The sequence below is a fragment of the Caenorhabditis briggsae genome, assembly GCF_000004555.2.
Source record: "Caenorhabditis briggsae complete genome, chrX, whole genome shotgun sequence".
Classification (NCBI taxonomy): Eukaryota; Metazoa; Nematoda; class Chromadorea; order Rhabditida; family Rhabditidae; genus Caenorhabditis; species Caenorhabditis briggsae.
The window spans coordinates 13,184,545-13,203,861 of NC_013491.2; the positions used below are offsets into that span (position 1 = coordinate 13,184,545).

Here is a 19,317-nt window from a genome sequence, read left to right on the forward strand (position 1 = left end):
TTGTTATTATGTTCGGTTTTTGTTCTCATCAACAAGTTGAACCAGTTGTTGGTTTTTTTTATTTGTTTTTAACTAAGGAACCAAGTTCTGAGTTTCAAAATTAGTACTGTACTTTTAATATGTTATCTTCAAAAATTCAATTCTCCAGGATAATTTTAACATGCAAAAAGCAACGAAAATGGCAAATAGGCTTTCATCTATTTTTCAGCAAAAAGGTTTTGGTGTTGACAACTTTTTTTTCCAAGTGGCACCTTGATGCCATCATCATCATCTCATATCTCCCCATTTTTTTTTGCTCGCCGCAGACGTGTGTGCTCCGGCGAAAAGCTCACAACTTGCTGGCAGCTAGAAAAATCGACTGCACTTCGTCGTGTCTCTTTGATAAATGATACACAATATCATATCAATCATGCAGACAAGATTCTCATTCTTTGTCTTAACACTGCTGCGGTTCTACAAAGAAGACGAAAGCTCAAAATGATAGAGCACATGTTGGGGGGAGTAGTTTGAAAAGTTGATTTATGGGAAGTTATTTTTTGAAGGAGCAGGACTACTGGAGGTTATTAAAAGGAACGGTGTAAAATGTGTAAGGTTTTTGGAAAAAAAATGATTGTGGTACAGTTTTAATTAAATGAGAAAATGCTCTGAATAGTTTTCAGGCTTTTCATTTTCAGATATAATATTCAAAAATCTTACGGTATCTGATAGCTGCTGCTGCGAAAAACGGCAGTAGTGCAACTGCCGTCGGATTGTCTGGATAGATACCAGTATGTGCTGTCCGGGCCCATTCGGCAAACATGGTTTGAGTGAAAGGACCACAAAACTAAATTAATCATAAAATCGAAGAGGCGACGCGTTGGAAAAAAATTCTTGTGACAATTTTAGCGACAGAAGAGCTTGACTCTAGGCGGCGCGGGACCGGCTTGCGCTTTGGCGGCAACGGACAAGACGGCCCTGACCGAAGAGAGTTTCCGCGCGTCTGGAACGATGAATAACAAGTCTCTGGGGGAATATATTGAGGGCGACAAGTGAGCGATCCAGATTGTGTCTTTTTGTGCTCAAAGTCTCTTCACTTCATAATAAACGTCAGAGATTGATATCTGAACTTTTTTGGGAGAGGGGAGGGTGGCCTAAAGAGTGTATGAGGATGTACTAAAGAATGTGTGGCACTTTTGGTACTTTTTGGAACTTTATGAATGCATTGGAGGGAAAGAAGAAGACAAAGCGAATGACAGAGTTCCAGTAGTCGGAACTCAGAAAATCTCACAACTTTCAAAAAATTTGTGTAAGCTGAAAGAAATCAAAATTCTAATACTTTATCTGACATCTCAGGCTCGATGTAACTTTTAAATTTGAAATCTTAGTTTTAGAGGAGGAGGCTAATAAGCCCGTGGAAACGAAAAGAAAAGAAAAAAAACATAAAACCAATAGCTCAAAAATTTACTAAGACAACCGACTACTAGTTTTTTCGGGGATATCCTCTTCTTCTCCTGTCTTCACAGCTTCATCAACGCCTCCTAACAAAGCTGCTCTTTTCTTTATGCCGACCAATTATCTTAGCGGGCGCCACTACAATAGCAAAGAAGTATGAAGATGTGAAATTGCCTTTTCTCAACGCTTCTGCTTCGAGATGAACGAAAAACTGGAAGAAAGCACGGAAGAAAATTCGTCAATTCATTTATCAACTTTTTTTGAAGCGTTCGCCATGCCTGACCGAACTGCTGGCAGCAACAGCCACAAAAACGTCCTATTTGTCAACAAAGTGGAAGCGTAGGAGATTGAGAAATTAAATGACAATTATGACAGACTGAGATTTTTTTGTGATTTTTAGAAAGTCTTTGATTCATGAAGCGGTCAGTTTTCAAATACGAAATCTTAGATCAATGAATTTCTGGCAAAAAAGGAGCTTTTAAGAAAACATAAATATTGCCTTACGCAAATCCTAGGCCTTTAGCAAAAAAGATGACACCGTAATCGAATTTACTACTCAGAAAACTGATGCTAAAGTGGTTTTTTGAAGGGAGAAATGAATGAGATGCGAGGTATAAGGTTTATCACGCGATGAAAGATTTTGGAGTGTTTAACTAAAATATTCAAAAAAATTTTGAGTAGTTGAAAATGTCTGGAAAATTTTAGATGTGACTTTTTTGTTTTCAGTTTACCTCTTTTCTTAAATCTCATTTAGAATCCTAGCTATGCGTTGTCTATCTATCACATTTTTGTCCATTGAGCATCTGAACCTTACAAAGTCACAAGAGAAAAACAATAGAAAAAATGAGAAGAAGCCGATAAAGTGTCTTTTTAAAATGCATAATGTCTATTTTATAATTGAAAAAATATACACACGCGTAGCTTCAGTTTTTTCTGCTTTTTATCTTCACTTTATCCCTCTTCTATGGTCTCTATATCGAAACGCTAATTAATTCTGAAAAATATGACAGTTGAAAGAAAAAACTGAACGAACTGAAAAGATGTTGATACGAAATGAAATGGAACATGAATAGGGAAAAACTTGGCGGAATAAAAAACTCGATGAATAGAGGATTTTCAATAGCTTGAAAAAGTTTTCGAAATGGAATGAATTATGAATTATTCCAAGGAAGGAAGCTTCTTTTTCAAAGCATATGTGTTGAAACTTTACGGAAAACATTTGGAACTGGTTTTGTGTTTTCAGATACTTGCCAAAAGCCGGAATTGAAGCATCGCTTAATAAGACATACAAAAACGTGTTTTGCAGTTGATTTTGACTATTTTCAGGATTCTAGAACTTGGCTGTCAAGTATTGAATCACGTTTTGATCTCTTTTGGAGGTTTTGAAACAGACCTAGATGCAAACCTCTCATTTATAAAATTTTTTGAAAATTTCAACTTTTTCAGTTCATTCCCGATTTCTGAAAGACACCTGCCCTTTTTGACGTTTTCAGCACAAAAAAAAGGGAAAAAGAGGTGTCATTCGAAAACATGCAAATGGCTGGAAAACTGGGAATATTCACAAAAATTAAGCAATGCAAAGTTTTCAATTTATGTCTGTTTTATAACATACAAAATTTCTGAAGATCGGACATCGGACACTTGACATCTGAGCTCTGAACTCCAGAAAATGGTCAAAATCAACTGAAAAACACATTTTTGTGTATCTTATTGACCTGTGCTGTATGTAAGAGCCCACCCGAACGTCAACTTCGAACACAATTGTTTTGACTCCTGTGAAAGATTTCAGAAATTCGTCAACTGATAAAAAACTGGTGATGGCAAATCATATGGAAAATAATTTATCAGTTGACAACTTCTTGATATCTCTGATAAGAAATGAGATAATTGAGCTCAAAGTTAGTGATATATGAGGGATACTGTTACAGGAAATACGTTTCTTGAAATGACAGGATTTAGGATTTTGCAGACTCAGACTTCTGAATTTTTATAATGTTGAGTTTGAAGTTGTAAAGTTAGCGAAATGGCAAAAAACCCAAAAATTGCGTGAGTTCGATTTTATATCAACTAAATGATGACAGTACCTGATTTTTCCAAAGAGAGCGTCTCAATTTCAATTTCGGCCGACATCAATGCTCAAATATAGATTGCAGAATAGCTGTCTAGCTTAACAGAATAAAAACGAGCTAGGTATCTCACTTGATGCAGGTTTAAGAGGTAAGAAGTAAGTCCAAAAAACAAGAAGACGAATGATGTGTGGAGAAAAAAGTCATTTCCACATCTCGTAAACATGATATTCTATACCTTGACTATCATAGACTTGATCCAGATGATGATGACGGCGGCCATATACCATAATTTGAGCGCCAACCAGACACACTTACACGAAGAAAATTGAGCGACTCAATCTTGTCTTTTCATCGCTTCCTTTTTTATATTATGTATGTGTTTTTGGTATTCGAACAATAATGATATGCACATTGAGAAGTACCTTCTAAAATTGTGTGAGGGATATTCAAGAAAGTGGGAAAGTTATAAAGATTAAGAATTGAGTGGAGAAACATACAGTAATTTCTGAAAAATTCTATCTCTCAAAGTCTTACAAAGATCTAGTCTTTAGAAAATGGAAAATGTATAAAATTAACATATTATGAATGACTAAATAGGTTGAAACGAGCAAATAAATGAATGGTGTTCGGTGATGATGGGTATTATTTTTCTCCAATATTTCTTTCAAATCTACCCATCTATCATCAATATTACAAACTGACAACTTCCAAAGTAAACACATGATGTAAAAATATTTGAATAATGATCACAAACTTTGAAATGAGATAAAAAAATTAAACATGTCAATAACGGGGGTCGAAAGCTTAACAAACTCCAAAGTTCAGTACTTAGCAAGCCCGCATAAAAACTGAGCCGACCCAATGAATTTTTCAAGAGTTTTCGAACATCAATGCACTTTATGCTGCTCCCTATAGTTTTATTTTCAAGCTTCCCCCCCCCCCCCCATCAAACTCCTAAAAAGTCAAGTCTCTGTCTCATTTTGTCCACTAAAGACGTACGGAGGTCCATCAAATGACACATTCAATAAAATTGAACAAGTGAGCAAGATTTTGAAGGCGATTGTGTTTGTCTAGGAGGGCGATAAACAATGACAAGTAATTGTACAACCAGACATGGTTTTAGAGCCATTTGGGATGGATCAGTGGTTGGTCTAATCTATCGAATAGATCTAAATTTCGATCAAAATGAGGAAAAAAATAGTTGGGATATTTTTAGCAAAAAATACAAAATTAGGAGACTAAAATTGCTTCTGTATTTTGAAAGGCAATTCTGGCATTCAAAAAAATGAAGTATTGTTCTTGTTTCATTCGTTGATTTTAGATCACTGGTTTCAAAATTAAAAATCTAAGTTGACCCAGAAATGTATGCTAATTTTTTTCTCGTTTCCTCTTCAGAATGAGTAATGAGAGGTCAAAAATTGAGAGAAAAAAGAAACATTAACGGACGAGCAGAAGAAAGAGCAAAATTTGCAAATTGTGGGAAAACTTGCACCACAAAGCCCCTCGCCTACATACCTCCTCTAATCATCAGCCGATTAGAAATCGGCTTCCTGGAATCGTTTCCGATGGAACCGTTGCTGGTGGAAAACGCTGCTGATGAGCGATACGATCCTTGCGACAGTTTTGGTGATAGTGAATAATGTGTCCGAGGTGGAGGACGACTGTATCTTGCCGAAAGGACGTGAGCTTGATTCGGCACAATCCGATGGTAGGATGAGCTGGGCGATGAGTTGACGAAGAGCGTTGACGAGCACACATGATGCGCATGCTGAGCCAGTATCGCATCTGCACCTCGTAAATCGCATATGTCCGTCGTCCTAGTGCGATCCTTCGACGGCGCCCACATTTTTGACGATCCCGGACGGGATTTTATGGTAGATGGCGGGAAGGAACGTCGGCGGTAACAAGCAATGGGTCGGATTTACTTGACCATCATTAGCACGGATTGAGGGACTAGAAGAAGAATAGAAAGAAGGAACATATGATGCGAAACGATCGGACAAGATAAACGAAAGTCTCGGAAAGAGAGAGTAGGTTTCAAAAGATGAGAATAGCTCCAGAATTGCGTCTCCAACACTGGCGAATTGATTAAACGGGGGTATAAGTTGGGAACAAGTGGGATTAAACGACTATGATGACACGCGATTGTCGTCGACAAGGCGGCCTTGTTTCTGTTGCACCCCAGCTTTTGACTTTTACTTCTTCTTCTTCTGTTGCTTCTTTTTCCTACTGTTCAGCTGTTTTGTCTTCTGCTTCTCTACTGCTTCTGGAGGAGCCGTGTTTTGACGGCAATAAATAACAATAAAAATTAAACGCTCAGACCTTCTAATTGGATCGACGAGCTAGGGGACAGGGTAACAGAAAATACGGGTGTGTGGTCCAGGAGGATGAACGGCGTGACTAAAAAACAAAAAACTAAAAGTAGCAGACTAAAAAACGAAAGTGTAGAGAATCGTGAGGGTGGATGATGGAATTATACCTAGAGGTGGAAAACGCTTGAATTAAAAGGATCCTTCTGAATTAATGAGTGCAACTTGGCGGTCAAATAAATTTACTGAAATCATTGAAGAAGAGTTTTCTTCTCCTCAAAAGTTCGGAAAAGAAGGGATTCCAAGTGTGAGAAATGTATCTGAAAAAATTTCTCTTTTTCGTTGTTCCATTGTGAACATTCAAGAATTCCAGTGGAGTCAACACAAATGAAATTGAGAAACAAATTTACACAATTAACAAGAATTACATTTTACAAAATAGACGAAATACTGTAACCCCTATCGCAATCAAACTCTTCTTATTTTTGGCTAAATAGTTAAAAATAATTCAAGGACTGAAAAAATGAGCAATGAGCAAGAACACTAACCACTATCATGTCTCTTTTGTCGGGACCAGTCGGCCACCATTCTGCTTTTACGGGCTCAAGATTGAAAAACATGGTGAGTGATGACGAGTGGTGTTGAAAGGAAAACGAGAGGTGGAGGCGACACAGGAGAACACCAAACTATGATTTACGAACATCAGAAGAAAGACAAAAAGAGAACAACAAAAATAGAGACAGTTGAATAGCCTAAATTGGAATTATTTTTTAAATTATGGATAGTGAAAATATGAAGGGGACATTTTGACTATTGTGATTTGAACTGAAAACCAGACAGTTCATAAATAATTTTCAGTCGTTTTTTATCAGTTTTGACACCCTTTTAAAGATGCAAGTTAGAATTTTCTTGACCTTCCATCAGAACCAATCAACGTAAAACCTGTGATAGAAAGACCCCTTACTTTCAAGTTTAAGCTAATTCATCTCGTTTTCTGTTGAGAATATGAAAAAGGTGTCAACTAATAATTTGTTCATCTCAATATCATAACTATTTTATCAGTGGACAGATTTTCATGATCTTGCACAAATTCCAAAAAAAATTAGCTCAAATTTGAAAGTGTATGGGCCTTCCTATTACAAGCTTTTCGGAAATACAATATGCATTCGAATATTTTTCATATTTCCAAGCTGACCAGAGTACCCGGGTAGTTAATTAATTGAAGTTCCTTGATAAAAGTTTATTGAATTTAACCTTATATCAAGTTTAGTGAGTTATTCTACCCTTACCAATATTATCGAAACTTTGGAATTTTTCGAAAATACCGTTAAAGAATTCAGAATTTTGATATTTCAGAATCCGACCTGGTTATGGCCGTATTATTTTTAATTTTCAACCTACCCGGTCCGTTATATAAAACCCTTCCAACTTACTGATAGACTCCAATAAACTTTGAAACTGTAGCAATAGAGTTTGTTTGGCTGGTACAGCCGACATGAGTATATAGTATGTCACAAATATGTATCAGACTAAAAAAGCACAACAGAGTGTGGTCCCTTCTAACAGGACCAATGGTACCCCTGAATTACGGCGAGGGTGGTGTCTTTTCACACGCCGCTGCACCCGTGTTGATAGATCAAATCGTACTAGTCTATGAGCAAAACCCACCACTTTTTTCATCGTCGAAATCCTTGTCAGAAATTGGTCGACTTCGTTTGTTGCACAAATTGTTTTGTTTGATCGAACAGCTTCTGGAACTATACATGAGATTATGTTCTTTGGAGAAATACATGCAAGAATTTAGTTTCAAGAATATATTGTCAAATTATTAGAATCAAATTCCAATCGCATAAATTAAAGAACTGGCCCAAAAACAACTAATATTAACAAGAATGCAAGATTTTTCAAAAAAGTGTCGTTCAAACCAGAATTTAAAAAATCCAACTTTACCTGATAAGCGGATGAATCGAAGGTGTTCGAATAAGATCACCGTATGCATGATAGGTTGCCGATGCTCCTGTCGAGCCCATGCCGTTGTTGTGGTTCTGTATCTACACTCCACACGTCGTCGCGTCGATGGTACCAGCTGACGGCAACACGAGGAGCAACTCGAATACTGTAAGTACGCGATGAAAATGGGGTTGGATCTGTGTAATTGAATCATGCAACACAAGGGGGTTGTTTCCATTCATAAATTCTTCTCATCAATCATCTAGGATATATTCTTCATCCATTTTTTGTTTCTCTTGTGGTGGTACCCAGCCTGGGATATGTTGTTTTCGAGATAAATGAATTAGTACTTGAGCACAACCACAATTGCATTTGTGTATTGTGAGACTTCTGAAGATGAGCTAAACTATATTCATGATACAAAAAATACTAAATTAATATATGATGAGGAGCACCAGGAGGCAACAGTTTTTGTTTGTGAGCAAATTAGATAAAAACATTGAGATGGGTTGAAAATTGGATAAAAATACAATGGACACTACTCCTCCTTTTCTTCGAGCCTCACTTCTTCGACAGCTTATTGCTTTAAATAAGTAGGCGGCGCTTTAGTTAAGCCCGACATTCTCATAGTATTCTTTGCCGGACTCTCTATTTTCTCTTCCTTTTGGCTTGGGACTTGCCCAATGTTCGCTATTAGACCATTAAGTCTTCAGGGTCAAAAGGGCCTTGATTCCTTGACGGATTGAAAGTGAGGGAGGAACACACTTTAGTATGTGGGATAAAAACATGGGACGAGACCAGAACAGTTTAAGTTGGGTGAGAGTCTTGGGATGTCGAGAGAACACAATTTTTTTCCATTTTTGGGGTATGGAAAACAAAAGGGAATTAGTACTCAAGTAAAGGGAAAAAATGATGACGTCTAAATTAATTTTCGAATGTGCCCTTTTTTCGCGTTGTTCGACATTTCCGGAATTTGTCATTTGGGTCTTCAAATTAAAACTTTGAAATATATGACACTCACCCCTAGATCCAGTTTTGCGGACCATAAGCGATATGAATACTACTGGTGGTTCCTCTCGCTGAAATATTTGATTTTATATAACATTTAATTGAAAAGAGTTTGCGATTTTTAAAAAGTGGAACTGAAAAACACAATACGGGAACCTCTACAAATTGAAACATCAGATTTCGTTTAAAATATCATACCTAGACAGTTCTAAGAAATTTCAGAATTAGCTTGCCAGTTTCAGCCGAGTCACTGTAAATATTCTAACAACCCTATACTTGTACTTCAAGTTCACATATCCCAATTTCTAAAAGCGACAACAAAATTTGGTCAACGGATAAAATGTTTATCATAATATCACCAACATTTTACCAGTAGACACAATGTTCATATATCTTATAGAAATTGAGATAGTTGAGCTCAAAGTGAAGGTGTAGCCTTCTATTGAAGCGTTCTATTAGATGACCTTCTATTAGAGTATTTACAGTTTATAATTTTCAGTAACAAAATTTTGTTCAACAGCACGTTTCAGAACACGAAGTTTGATGTGCATTTCTGAAGAATTGAATAAAACTTCATATTTCAGCCGTTTTTTCGGAAATATAGTTTTTTTTTTCGAAAATTTTCAGCACCTTGGATGAAAATGTATTTGAGAATTTGAAAATTAATCTATGGAAAAAATGTTGCAAGTATGAAAGTTTTTTGTTCAATATTCGAATAAATTGGAAATTTTTGAAAAAAAAAAAATAATATTTTTCCGAGAAAATGTCTGAAATAAGACAATTCATTAAATTCTCAGTACAACACAACAGATTTCACGTTCAAGAATGTCCTGGAAGTTGAGCAGATTTTTGAAAAAACATTTTTTTCACTGAAAACACGATTTTTGATACTGAAGCTGATAAAGAGCTGAAACTGAAGAGCGGATTCTGAAATTTTCAAAGTTTCTGAATAGGTTATTCTCAACTTATCCGCAAATTCCTTTCAAAATCTGGGGTTACAAGGTTTTGAGGTTCCCTTATCAATTTAAAAGGTTGATAAAACAATGTTTAACTAAAGAAAATTAGATTTGAAATTTGAAAATTATCACCAAAAATAGAGTTTTTAAAAAAATTGAGCACAAAAATAATTCCGAAATTTGTATTTTATACCAAAAGAAAGAAAAGAAATGGTCAGGAATGTCCAGAAACATGTGTAGCAAATGAGAAACAAAAAATGTAAGAAGGAGTAAAAAGAGCTGATCAATCATGCTCTCCAAAGACAAGTATTTAACGCGATTATTGAACATTTGAACAAGATGAACGAGAAAAAGATGTTTCCTTTCCACCCTCAATCTTCTTCATCTTTCTTTTTTCTTCCATCAAAGAACAAGAATCAATGCACCCAGAACTCTCATCCACCCTCACAGAAAGTGAGTTCGTCGTCAATTATAAGAATCAAATCTGCCGTGAGAGGTTTTCAGTTGATCGAATTATTCGTAACGAAGATGAGCATGACGGGGTGGGGACACAGAAGAGAAGAAATGAAAAGAAACAAACGTTTCTTACGTTAGAAGATGTGTCAAAAACGTCGCGCCCTTTTGCAAACTTCAGAAAAGATAAATGAGGAAAGATGCCGTTTAAAAATGATCCTCCGATGGGCTCAGGGCTCAAACCCGGAAAAAATGGACAAAACAAAACGTTCATTTTTTTCTCATATGAAAAATGGGGTTTCTGAAGTTTGACAAAGTTTTCTTTTTTTTCTAAAACTTCACGAAGAAAGATAACTTCTTTTCTCAATTCCCATTTTACATGAGTAAGATAAAAAAAGCAAAATTTGAAATTTGAAATTTGTAAAGTTTTCTTTGTCTTCTTTTTTTTCTCTTTTACCCCTCTCTCCTTCTATTTCGGAAGACATTGCTTTGACATGTTAACGGCAGATATGACGAGGAAGATATGATCGAGAAGCAGAGACGATTGTTTCTTTCCTACTCTTACTCTTCTCTCAGATTTTTTTTCTATTTCATTTTCCTTGTTTTTCAAAGATGAATGGGACAATGTGAATGTAATTTACGAGTATGGAGATGACGCCTCCGAGTTAGTTTTGGTTGAGACAAGCAGAAAAAAAAAAGAAAAACAGAAGAACGAGATTAGAACTGATAAGTCGGGGAATGCAACAACAGAGACGAGCAAAACAATACAAATAGGGGGGAATGTGAGTGATTTGACCCCGAACATTTGGAAAAACAAAAACGAAAACTAATGAGGACCAACCGGAGGGTTTAAGGAAGAGTATTGAAAAAGCAACTAAAAAGAAACTCATTGTAGAGACTTGAGTTATTGGTAGAATAAATACTTTCAGAGATTTGGGATCACAGACAGTAATATGAGAATCAAATGAAAATTGTCCCTATAAATACCTGTTTCCTCTATTAAAAACATACTGAAGCCGTCAACTTCAAGCTCAATCATCTCGATTCCTGTGAAAGATATCAGATTATGCCCACTGAAGAAGTAATGATACTCTTTTGATGAACAATTTATCAGTTGACATATTTTCCATATCTTGCACAGGGAGATAAGCGAGCACGAGGTTGACGGTGTAGGAAAAGATAGATATGTTCAAAAATTGATTGACGTGATCATCTCTCCATTTTTTCAGTTTTCCTTTTTTCAAGTTAATTTTGTATCAACTTCTAACTCAATCTGAAAAAAGGCAATTCAAGTATTGAAAAGAAAACTTTGAAAATTAAAAAACAAATTGTTCAATTCGTAATTGAAGTCACAAATCAGATAAATTTTTAAAATCGTACAACTACTAAAACAAATAAAAAATTTCAAAGAATCAGACTTGCATCTACTCGCATCTTATAGTGTTTAAGTTCTGCTGAAACCTGATTTCCGCTATGAAGGTGGAAATTCCGATTCATATTAAGCTCAATCTTCAAGCGCAGACATCAATTGTCACAACCCCAATTTTGTTTTGAAAAAACATATTTGCATATTAATAGTCCGTTAGTTTTTACAACAGATTTTTGAGACCAAATGTATAAATAAAGAGACGTACTTCAAATTTGCATCCAAAGAGCTCTTGAAGACATCGCAAACTAATTGTGCTATGAAGACTGTGATATGAACTTTGGGCCGAAAGTAGGAGTTTAAAAAACACGGCATATTCTGATTTCAGCAAGAAATCTCACAACTGAGAAATATATACCGTAATTCCTTGCTCGGAAAAGAGAAAGTAGGGAAAATGGTATTTTTTGGTAAATAAATTTATACCGTCTTCTAGACTTTTTGTAAACTAAACATGGTGAAAAGATGGGACTACTGTAATAATGATAAGTGATTCAGAAAAAACATCTGCTTGTTTAGCAGTGAAATCAGTGGTATGTCGTGGAATGGGGAGCAAAATGGGAGGGCATGGGGCGACTAAGTGTCTGTGTTATTTGTCGACGTTAGGGGCGACAAAAAGCGACACCACTCATAAATCTCGGTCCATCCGGACATCGTGGTGCTGGTGGTGCGCTTCTTCGACGTCTTCTTCTCCGTCGACGTTGTCTTCTTCGTCTTCTTACTCCTTAGCCGCTTCTTCATCTTCTCTTGTCCAGTTCTTATTTTGTCTCAAAATTCTTTCGATGCACCCAGTTACACGAAAAGTGATCGGACACCAAACCGATGGGACCAGTGGTCAGAGCAATTTCTGTAGTTTCCGTACAGACCGGACAGAAAGATATTTGGAAGATAACTCAGAGGCAAAAAGCGTATCACAAAATCTAATTCATCGTAAATCTAGTTCAGCCTGCCAGTTTTTGTGTCACACGTTAGAAAACTGGAATTCTAGACTTTCCGTTGTTGCAGGAGATGTTCCCAAGCCTTACTATTAGAGGCCACCAGATAAATGAAGCTTCCAGTTAAGATACACAACTTTTTGAAGAAATTTCAGAACATTCATTAATCAAGAAACTGCATGCAGGGAATATCTCAAAAAGCACAGTTATGTCAGTTTTTGAAAAATTAGTGGTCCCCAGAAAAACAAATGGCACCCGACACGGGGCAAAAAAAAGACAAGAAGTTTTTTCTGGATGAGGGGAGGCTTCTTCTTTGTCGCCGTTGTCGTCGTCAGAAAAACGTGTCTTCAGCAACATATGAGATAAAAATATGGCAGCCTGGAGGGCACCTCTCATGGGATTTTGTCAACTTCTTCGTATTATTTTACTATTAAGCGCAGGCGCGACAAAAGGGGAGTAGAGAAGAAGGAAGAAAGATAAACCCCATAGAGAGATAGACGGAAGGAAATCAAAAAAAATTGGAAGCACTCTTTTCTTTTGAAGTTTGTAACATATGAGGTCTGATGCTTAAACAATTGCATTGAATTTGAGAATATTCAGTTTTCAATACTTATGGACTTTCTGAAGTCAATTGCATTCCTGGATTCAAACAGTTCTTGCAACAAACCACACACAAAAAAATACAATATTACATTAAAATGGTAAATCCGAGATCATAAAAATTTGAACAGCAGTACATCTAACTCAAAAGAAAACGTTCTCAAAACTTGAGGGCAATAGAGGAAATGGACGCGTATCTGATGGAAAATCAGAACTCCTCGCACAGAGAGCACCCTATAAAACCAGTAGTCTGGAGTAGTTCTCGCATTGGCATCAACCCGATTCCTTTTTTTCTTAGGCCAACAAAATCGGCCTTTCTCTCCTCCCCCATCTTCTTTGGCAAGACAAAAAACTCCTAAAAATGCTCCTAAAATTCATTCTGCATGAGAGCAAAATCGGGAAACGGAACAATTGGGACGAATTCAAAAGCTGTCAGGTTAAGTACAAGGTGTGAGAAAAATGGAAAAAAAAATCCAAAAAAACCCGCATATCCTGAGTATTTCTTTTTCTCAACTCGTCAGATTTATCGAGGTCTTTCGAAAGATGAAGTTGACTGGGTAAAACAAGAAAAAGCTAGAAAAAAAGGGTAAATTCGATTGGAGTAGGATCATGTAGTAGTTGGTGTTTACTTTTTTGTCTTCCCTTCTTTGAACCAATGCATTCGCGTTTTTCATCTTGCTCAACACGTGAATGGATTTGATTAGGAAAGGAAGAATGCACCCAAAGTTTATGGGTGTCAAGTGAAAGACGTGGTGTTTGATGAGAAACGGATAGGAACGAGATATTTCGGGAAAATTTTTGAATATTTGAAAAAAGGATTGAATAAAAATTTTGGAGCAATCTAAATTTTTCAGTTCTTTATAGCTTGAGAAAAATACGCAGGTGGTGACGTAGAAAATCATAAATCAACCGACAGGTATATCTAACTCAAAAAAATCCTTTGAACTCCTCCGTCATAAACTATACAGGCTGTTGTGTCACTAGATTTATATCTACAACCCAAAAATTGAGATCTGTTGGAAAATGTCTGAATATAAAAAATTGTTGAGATTTTGATAGGCACCTGAATATTCTGATGTTATTATACTCTCTCCATACCATAAAAGAAGATAATACTCTATAGTTCATGTTTCAAATTCTCATTTTTCCCGTGAACAATTAAGAACGATTGCTGCAAAGAAATTTATTCAAAATTGAAGAATATTATCAGATCAATTACGACCGAAGAATTTCGAAATCGACACTTTCATTCCATCCCACGATTTCTCGATGCGATCGGCGACGTCGCCTGTGAAGAAGAGAAATTGAATATAAGTAGAAACGAGACGTTGTTCCATATTGGAATAGTTTTAGTCGATTTCAACAATGTCGGTCGATTTTCCTTGTTTTTGTACTGGTTGAAAAGAGGAGAGATATGCAAAATTTTATGGATTTTTTCGAAACCAATTTTCTTGCTGATAAAATTCCTATAAATTTTATGGGTTTCTATTCAATGTTTTGCGAAAAAAAGAAAACAGTTTTTCATATAGACTAAACTAGAAAATACTACAAGTTTACGTGAAATTTGTGCAATATGGAATGGAATTTTCGAAAAATTATTTCGTATTCCATAGATTGTGGAAACGAATGTGTACACAACTCTAATCTGCAATAGGGAAAAGCACAAAACTTGATTTCCAATATGACAATCTGCGACCGCATGCGAGAAAGAAGACCCAGACCGATCTGGCTGAATATGGCTGGACAGTTCCGTCGCATCCACTTACACCACCTTGCATTTTCTGACCACTTTTTTTCCAGAGTTCAAGTTTCGGATTTTATTTATGGAAGCAACATTTGTTGGAAACAAACAGACAATTAAAATCATAAATTAAACGTTCATCGATTACATACAACAAAAAAAACATAAAAAAGAACAAACTTATTCAACTGAATATAGATACATGATTTCATTTCAAAAGAAAGCCCAAGGATTTGTGCATCGTGAGATTTTGTGGTAGTTTCGTGTCCAATTAACTTTATGATCCTTCTTCTCTCGCCTCCGAGTTTGTTAGACTTTCTGCGTGTGACTGGAGTTTGAGAGCAACCTGATTTAGCAATAAGTCTATCGGCATCATTCCGCTTGATAACGAACTTCTTGTACCAATGAGTGGAATTTCGCTTGTTGTTTTCTCATTATTAGTCGGAGGGATTTCCGACAGAACTCTTGATAAGATACATTTCTTTTTGCGCAAGCAATGTATGCACCACTTTGACTTGTTATCAATTCCGAATCGAGCACGACACATTTCTACAAGATATTGAGTAGGTTCTGAAATCAAAACTATCAACACAAATAACTTTTTGAACGGCAATTTCGAATCTCCTTTGAAACGGGGCAGTTCATAACTTGCAACGGAATTTTTACATTATAGGATGCAACTCACCGTTGATTCTCTTCTTTGGTTTCTTGGTGTAGTTATTTCTTTCAGACCACTCAGGATGATTTTCTTTGTGCAGTTGTTTCTCAATTTTCGCCAGGTTTGAATATTTCCGTCTCTCTTCGTCTGACAAATTATGCCAACGTTTTCCGAGCTCTTTATTTAACGCGGATGCTGTCATTTGATCATTTCCATTTTCTTCTAATACAGTTTTTCTGTTCTCTTTGAGAAACAACATAATAGGACTTTTTTGAACGGTCCAAGGAATTGTATTCATCTGATTTGATGACTTTGATTGCATTGCTTTGGGAAATGGAACCATTGGGATATTTGTGGGGACAGCACCAGAGAAAGGAGCGTTCAACTGAGATTGAGGTGTCATGGCTTGCATTGCCATAAAATTTATTGGGTTCATTCGCATGTTGGTAGCCGGATAAAAAGGTAAGTGAGGAGGCTGAAATTTTGATTTGTGTTTCAAAGAAGTTTTGCTGGAAATGTGAACTCACCATAATCATTGGAGCCAGCCTAGAGAAAGTATAAAATGGGTTGAACTGCGTGATTGGTAACATGCCAGGCAACAAATGTACTGGTAGAGTGGGCATCATTTGTCGTTGAGGGTACGAAGCTGCAATTTCACCATATCGTTAAGATAACTATCCACTTTGTGAAATGATGAATGGTCTGGTGGGAACCACAACATGAGTTGGTTCAGAAGTCATATATTGGGTTGAAATGATTAAAACCGTTTTAGTGGATTTCATCAAAATATTAATATAAAATAAACCCTATTTTTGCTATTGCATTTCAAGCGATTGGGGCTCAACAGTCATTGTGTAGTTGCGTCATAGTGAAATCTAAACTCACTTTGAGATAATCTAACTCTGCTGGCTACTGGTTTTTGCTGCGAATCCATGTGATCTTCTCCACTATTTGTTGTAGTGGTATTATCTCTAGGAAAATGTTGCAGTTCCTCTCGAGGTTTTCGATTAATCATTGTACCTGAAAATATCAATAATTATAAGAAGGAGAAGGGTCGCTATAGACCACCGAACGGAAGAAAAACTGAATGATGAAGTGATCTGCACTGCGCACCAGTCCGTCGAGATCATTTCAGCTCTCCGCCTTCATGTATCAGCAAAGTGTGACAATGTTCTGTCTTCAGGTGGATCACGTTTTGTTCTTGATATTTCTCCTAAAAGAGTCGGAGTGGGAAGGCTCGAAGGTTGTAAACACTGAAGGCGCATTGGTAATAAAATAGGTGAAGAGGGTCTTATCGTGTTCCATCTGAAGACGAGCATTAGTGGGACTACGGTGGCGTAATCAAAAATAGGAGATTTGTATTTTGAGAGTACTTCAAATTTGGAACTCACGAAATTTGCAAACATTCAAAAGTTTTAGGAACTTATCAATCCAAAGTTATGCGAATTGATATTCAAAGCCAGGGTTTCGCAAAACAGGGCAGTTGTTCATGCATTTTTCTGGAACGTCGGAAGCAGTAGAATGAATCAGGAAAGCAACGAATCTTGGAAGATTTCCGAACGATTCATTTGGCTTAATGATAACACTGAAAAATCTAAAGATCAAAACAATAGTTATTCAATGAGGAACCATGATATTTTCAAAAGTTTAACAGTAAGAAAAATTTCGAACATTGTTTGTGATGAGTATCAGTAGGTGCCAAAAAATAAAATTCGAATCTCTAATTGAAGGTCACTCCCTAATACAGTGCCAACCCAAACCACCTCCAAAATAGAATTCCTTAGCTATTCAATAGAGTTTCACGGTATCTGCAAAAGTTCAAAAACGTTATGGCTCCTTTTGCGGTTGTTCGGAAATAGCAATTTATTTTTCATTTGATTTTTCAGTACTGTTTTTTTTTGAAGAGGGCATACGTGGGGCGAGCTGTCGATCTGTCAGCATGTTGAGAGGTCTATTGATGTCTAAAATAATCATTAGAAGAAATTCCAGTCTGAAATGAAATTGTCCAATCATCAAAGTTCCCCAACTGCTCCCTCAACTACTCGTCCCCCTCTACTGTCGTTTTGAACTGAACTACAGTTTTATTGCTACCGACACTATAATACTTTCGTTTTTTACACAGTTTCCATCGTTCATCAAATCGAAAACCTCGTGATTTTTTTTAAAAAAATTTATTATCGCTGATAAGGGCATCTGTGTGCAACCGAGAGAACTATTCAGATTGATGAATCTCAATAGCTCCTACGTTCTTATGAGATATATTGTTCAACAGCAAAGAGTCATCATGGAGATTATACAGATATTATGTGGGTCATTCACATCAACATTGGCCGCGGCTCGGGATCTACAATTCTGGGTGTTATTCTCATTCCATCGTTTCCGTCAAGAATATACGAGGAGGTGACAACAAAATCGATAAGCAGCATGCAAAACAGGAACACTGAAAATATTGGTTTCTGGTTGAGTTGTGAAGTCAGCAAACTTACATTGCATTGGTGAACTCACGAGCAGAAACTGAATAAGTACTAACGAGAGTCTCTGAATTAGGTGAATGAGAAATTGGTTTCTGGATGTTCTATAATAAATCTTATGTGAAAAATTTAGTCAGAATAAGTTCACCTTTTTCGCTTCGCTGGATAACACACATGGAATAAATGAGTGCTGAGGAACAAGACATGAAAACCAACGAAGACAAATCTAATGATCATTCGGAAATTTATCATTTTTTCATTGAAAGCTTTTTCAGTCATGACCGAGTCTGAAAATGCATTTTGAAAACATGAAAGCCCGTTTGAGCTCACTCACGGGTGATTATCACTGTTGCTGAGATGAGTGAGAAAACAAACTGCACAATAAAATATGTGCTGGACAACATAGTTGAAACAAAAATGGCCAGAAAACGCTCCAAAAAGGGAATGTAGGTCGCTAGTTTCACTTGTTGACTGTTATCGGTTTTATTTTATCAAACCGAAACATAAAAAAGAGTAGTCGTTTTGAGAATTGATTTGCTGTGCATCGATGTTTCAAATTGTAAACAAAATTGATGTCTATCTGGAAAAGTTGGCTCGGAGAAGTATTTATTCTTCGAAAAGTGGAAACTATTTGTAAACGAATTCGGGCAATTACATTTTCTGAAAAAATCGTTTTGTTTCAATTGATAGTAAATCGAGAACATACAATAAAACTTTCAATGGCCGATTAAGACACGGTCTGTAATCATTGCGAACGGTTTTGTACCGGTTGCAGTTCCGGTGCTACTTTGGTAGCCTCATTCAATGCCAGCAAATCTTTGAAAATTTCTATTAGGCAAGATATGGTAAATAACCAAAAACAGATGTAACAAGTGAATGATGATTGCTGAACACTCTATATTACCATTCAATAATGATTGCTGAACACTCTCTATTACCATTCATATTTTGTTAACAATTTGTATGTACTCAGTAAACTGTTCCGTTTCTTCCTTTTCCTTCATTTTCTTATCAGTGTGACTTCATAAGCCATACCTTTTCCAGACTGGGTGGTAGATTTTATTTTAAAGCTGTCCGGCAAGCAGTCAATCCTAGTACCCTATCTCGTGAGGTCAACCGTGACAACAAAATTCTTGCTAGCTTCATTAAAGGTATGTGGAAAACTGTGATTTTTGATAAGGAAGTTTTTACGGAAAAAACATTTCTGACAGCAAATGTTGTGATTGAATAATTGACGTCCGTGATAAATAATGTTATCTTCAATTATACTGCTCTGAGGAGTCATGTGGAGAAGGAAAACTTTACCAGAAGAA

At 36.4% G+C, this 19,317-nt stretch overlaps 1 protein-coding gene across 1 annotated transcript; it reads right to left on the minus strand.

Annotated features, from left to right (window-relative positions):
- Nucleotides 1-6,584: 6,584 nt before the first annotated feature.
- CBG16744 lies at nucleotides 6,585-18,241 on the minus strand (the record flags this gene model as incomplete). Its single annotated transcript, XM_002645032.1, has 15 exons — nucleotides 6,585-6,634; nucleotides 7,478-7,560; nucleotides 7,800-7,956; nucleotides 8,781-8,838; nucleotides 9,398-9,534; nucleotides 11,164-11,249; nucleotides 15,056-15,221; nucleotides 15,269-15,445; nucleotides 15,561-16,008; nucleotides 16,061-16,179; nucleotides 16,419-16,553; nucleotides 17,447-17,523; nucleotides 17,853-17,973; nucleotides 18,020-18,108; nucleotides 18,153-18,241. The coding sequence occupies 15 exons, from the start codon at nucleotides 18,239-18,241 to the stop codon at nucleotides 6,585-6,587; spliced, it is 1,992 nt and encodes a 663-aa protein (XP_002645078.1).
- Between the last annotated feature and the right edge of the window lie 1,076 nt (nucleotides 18,242-19,317).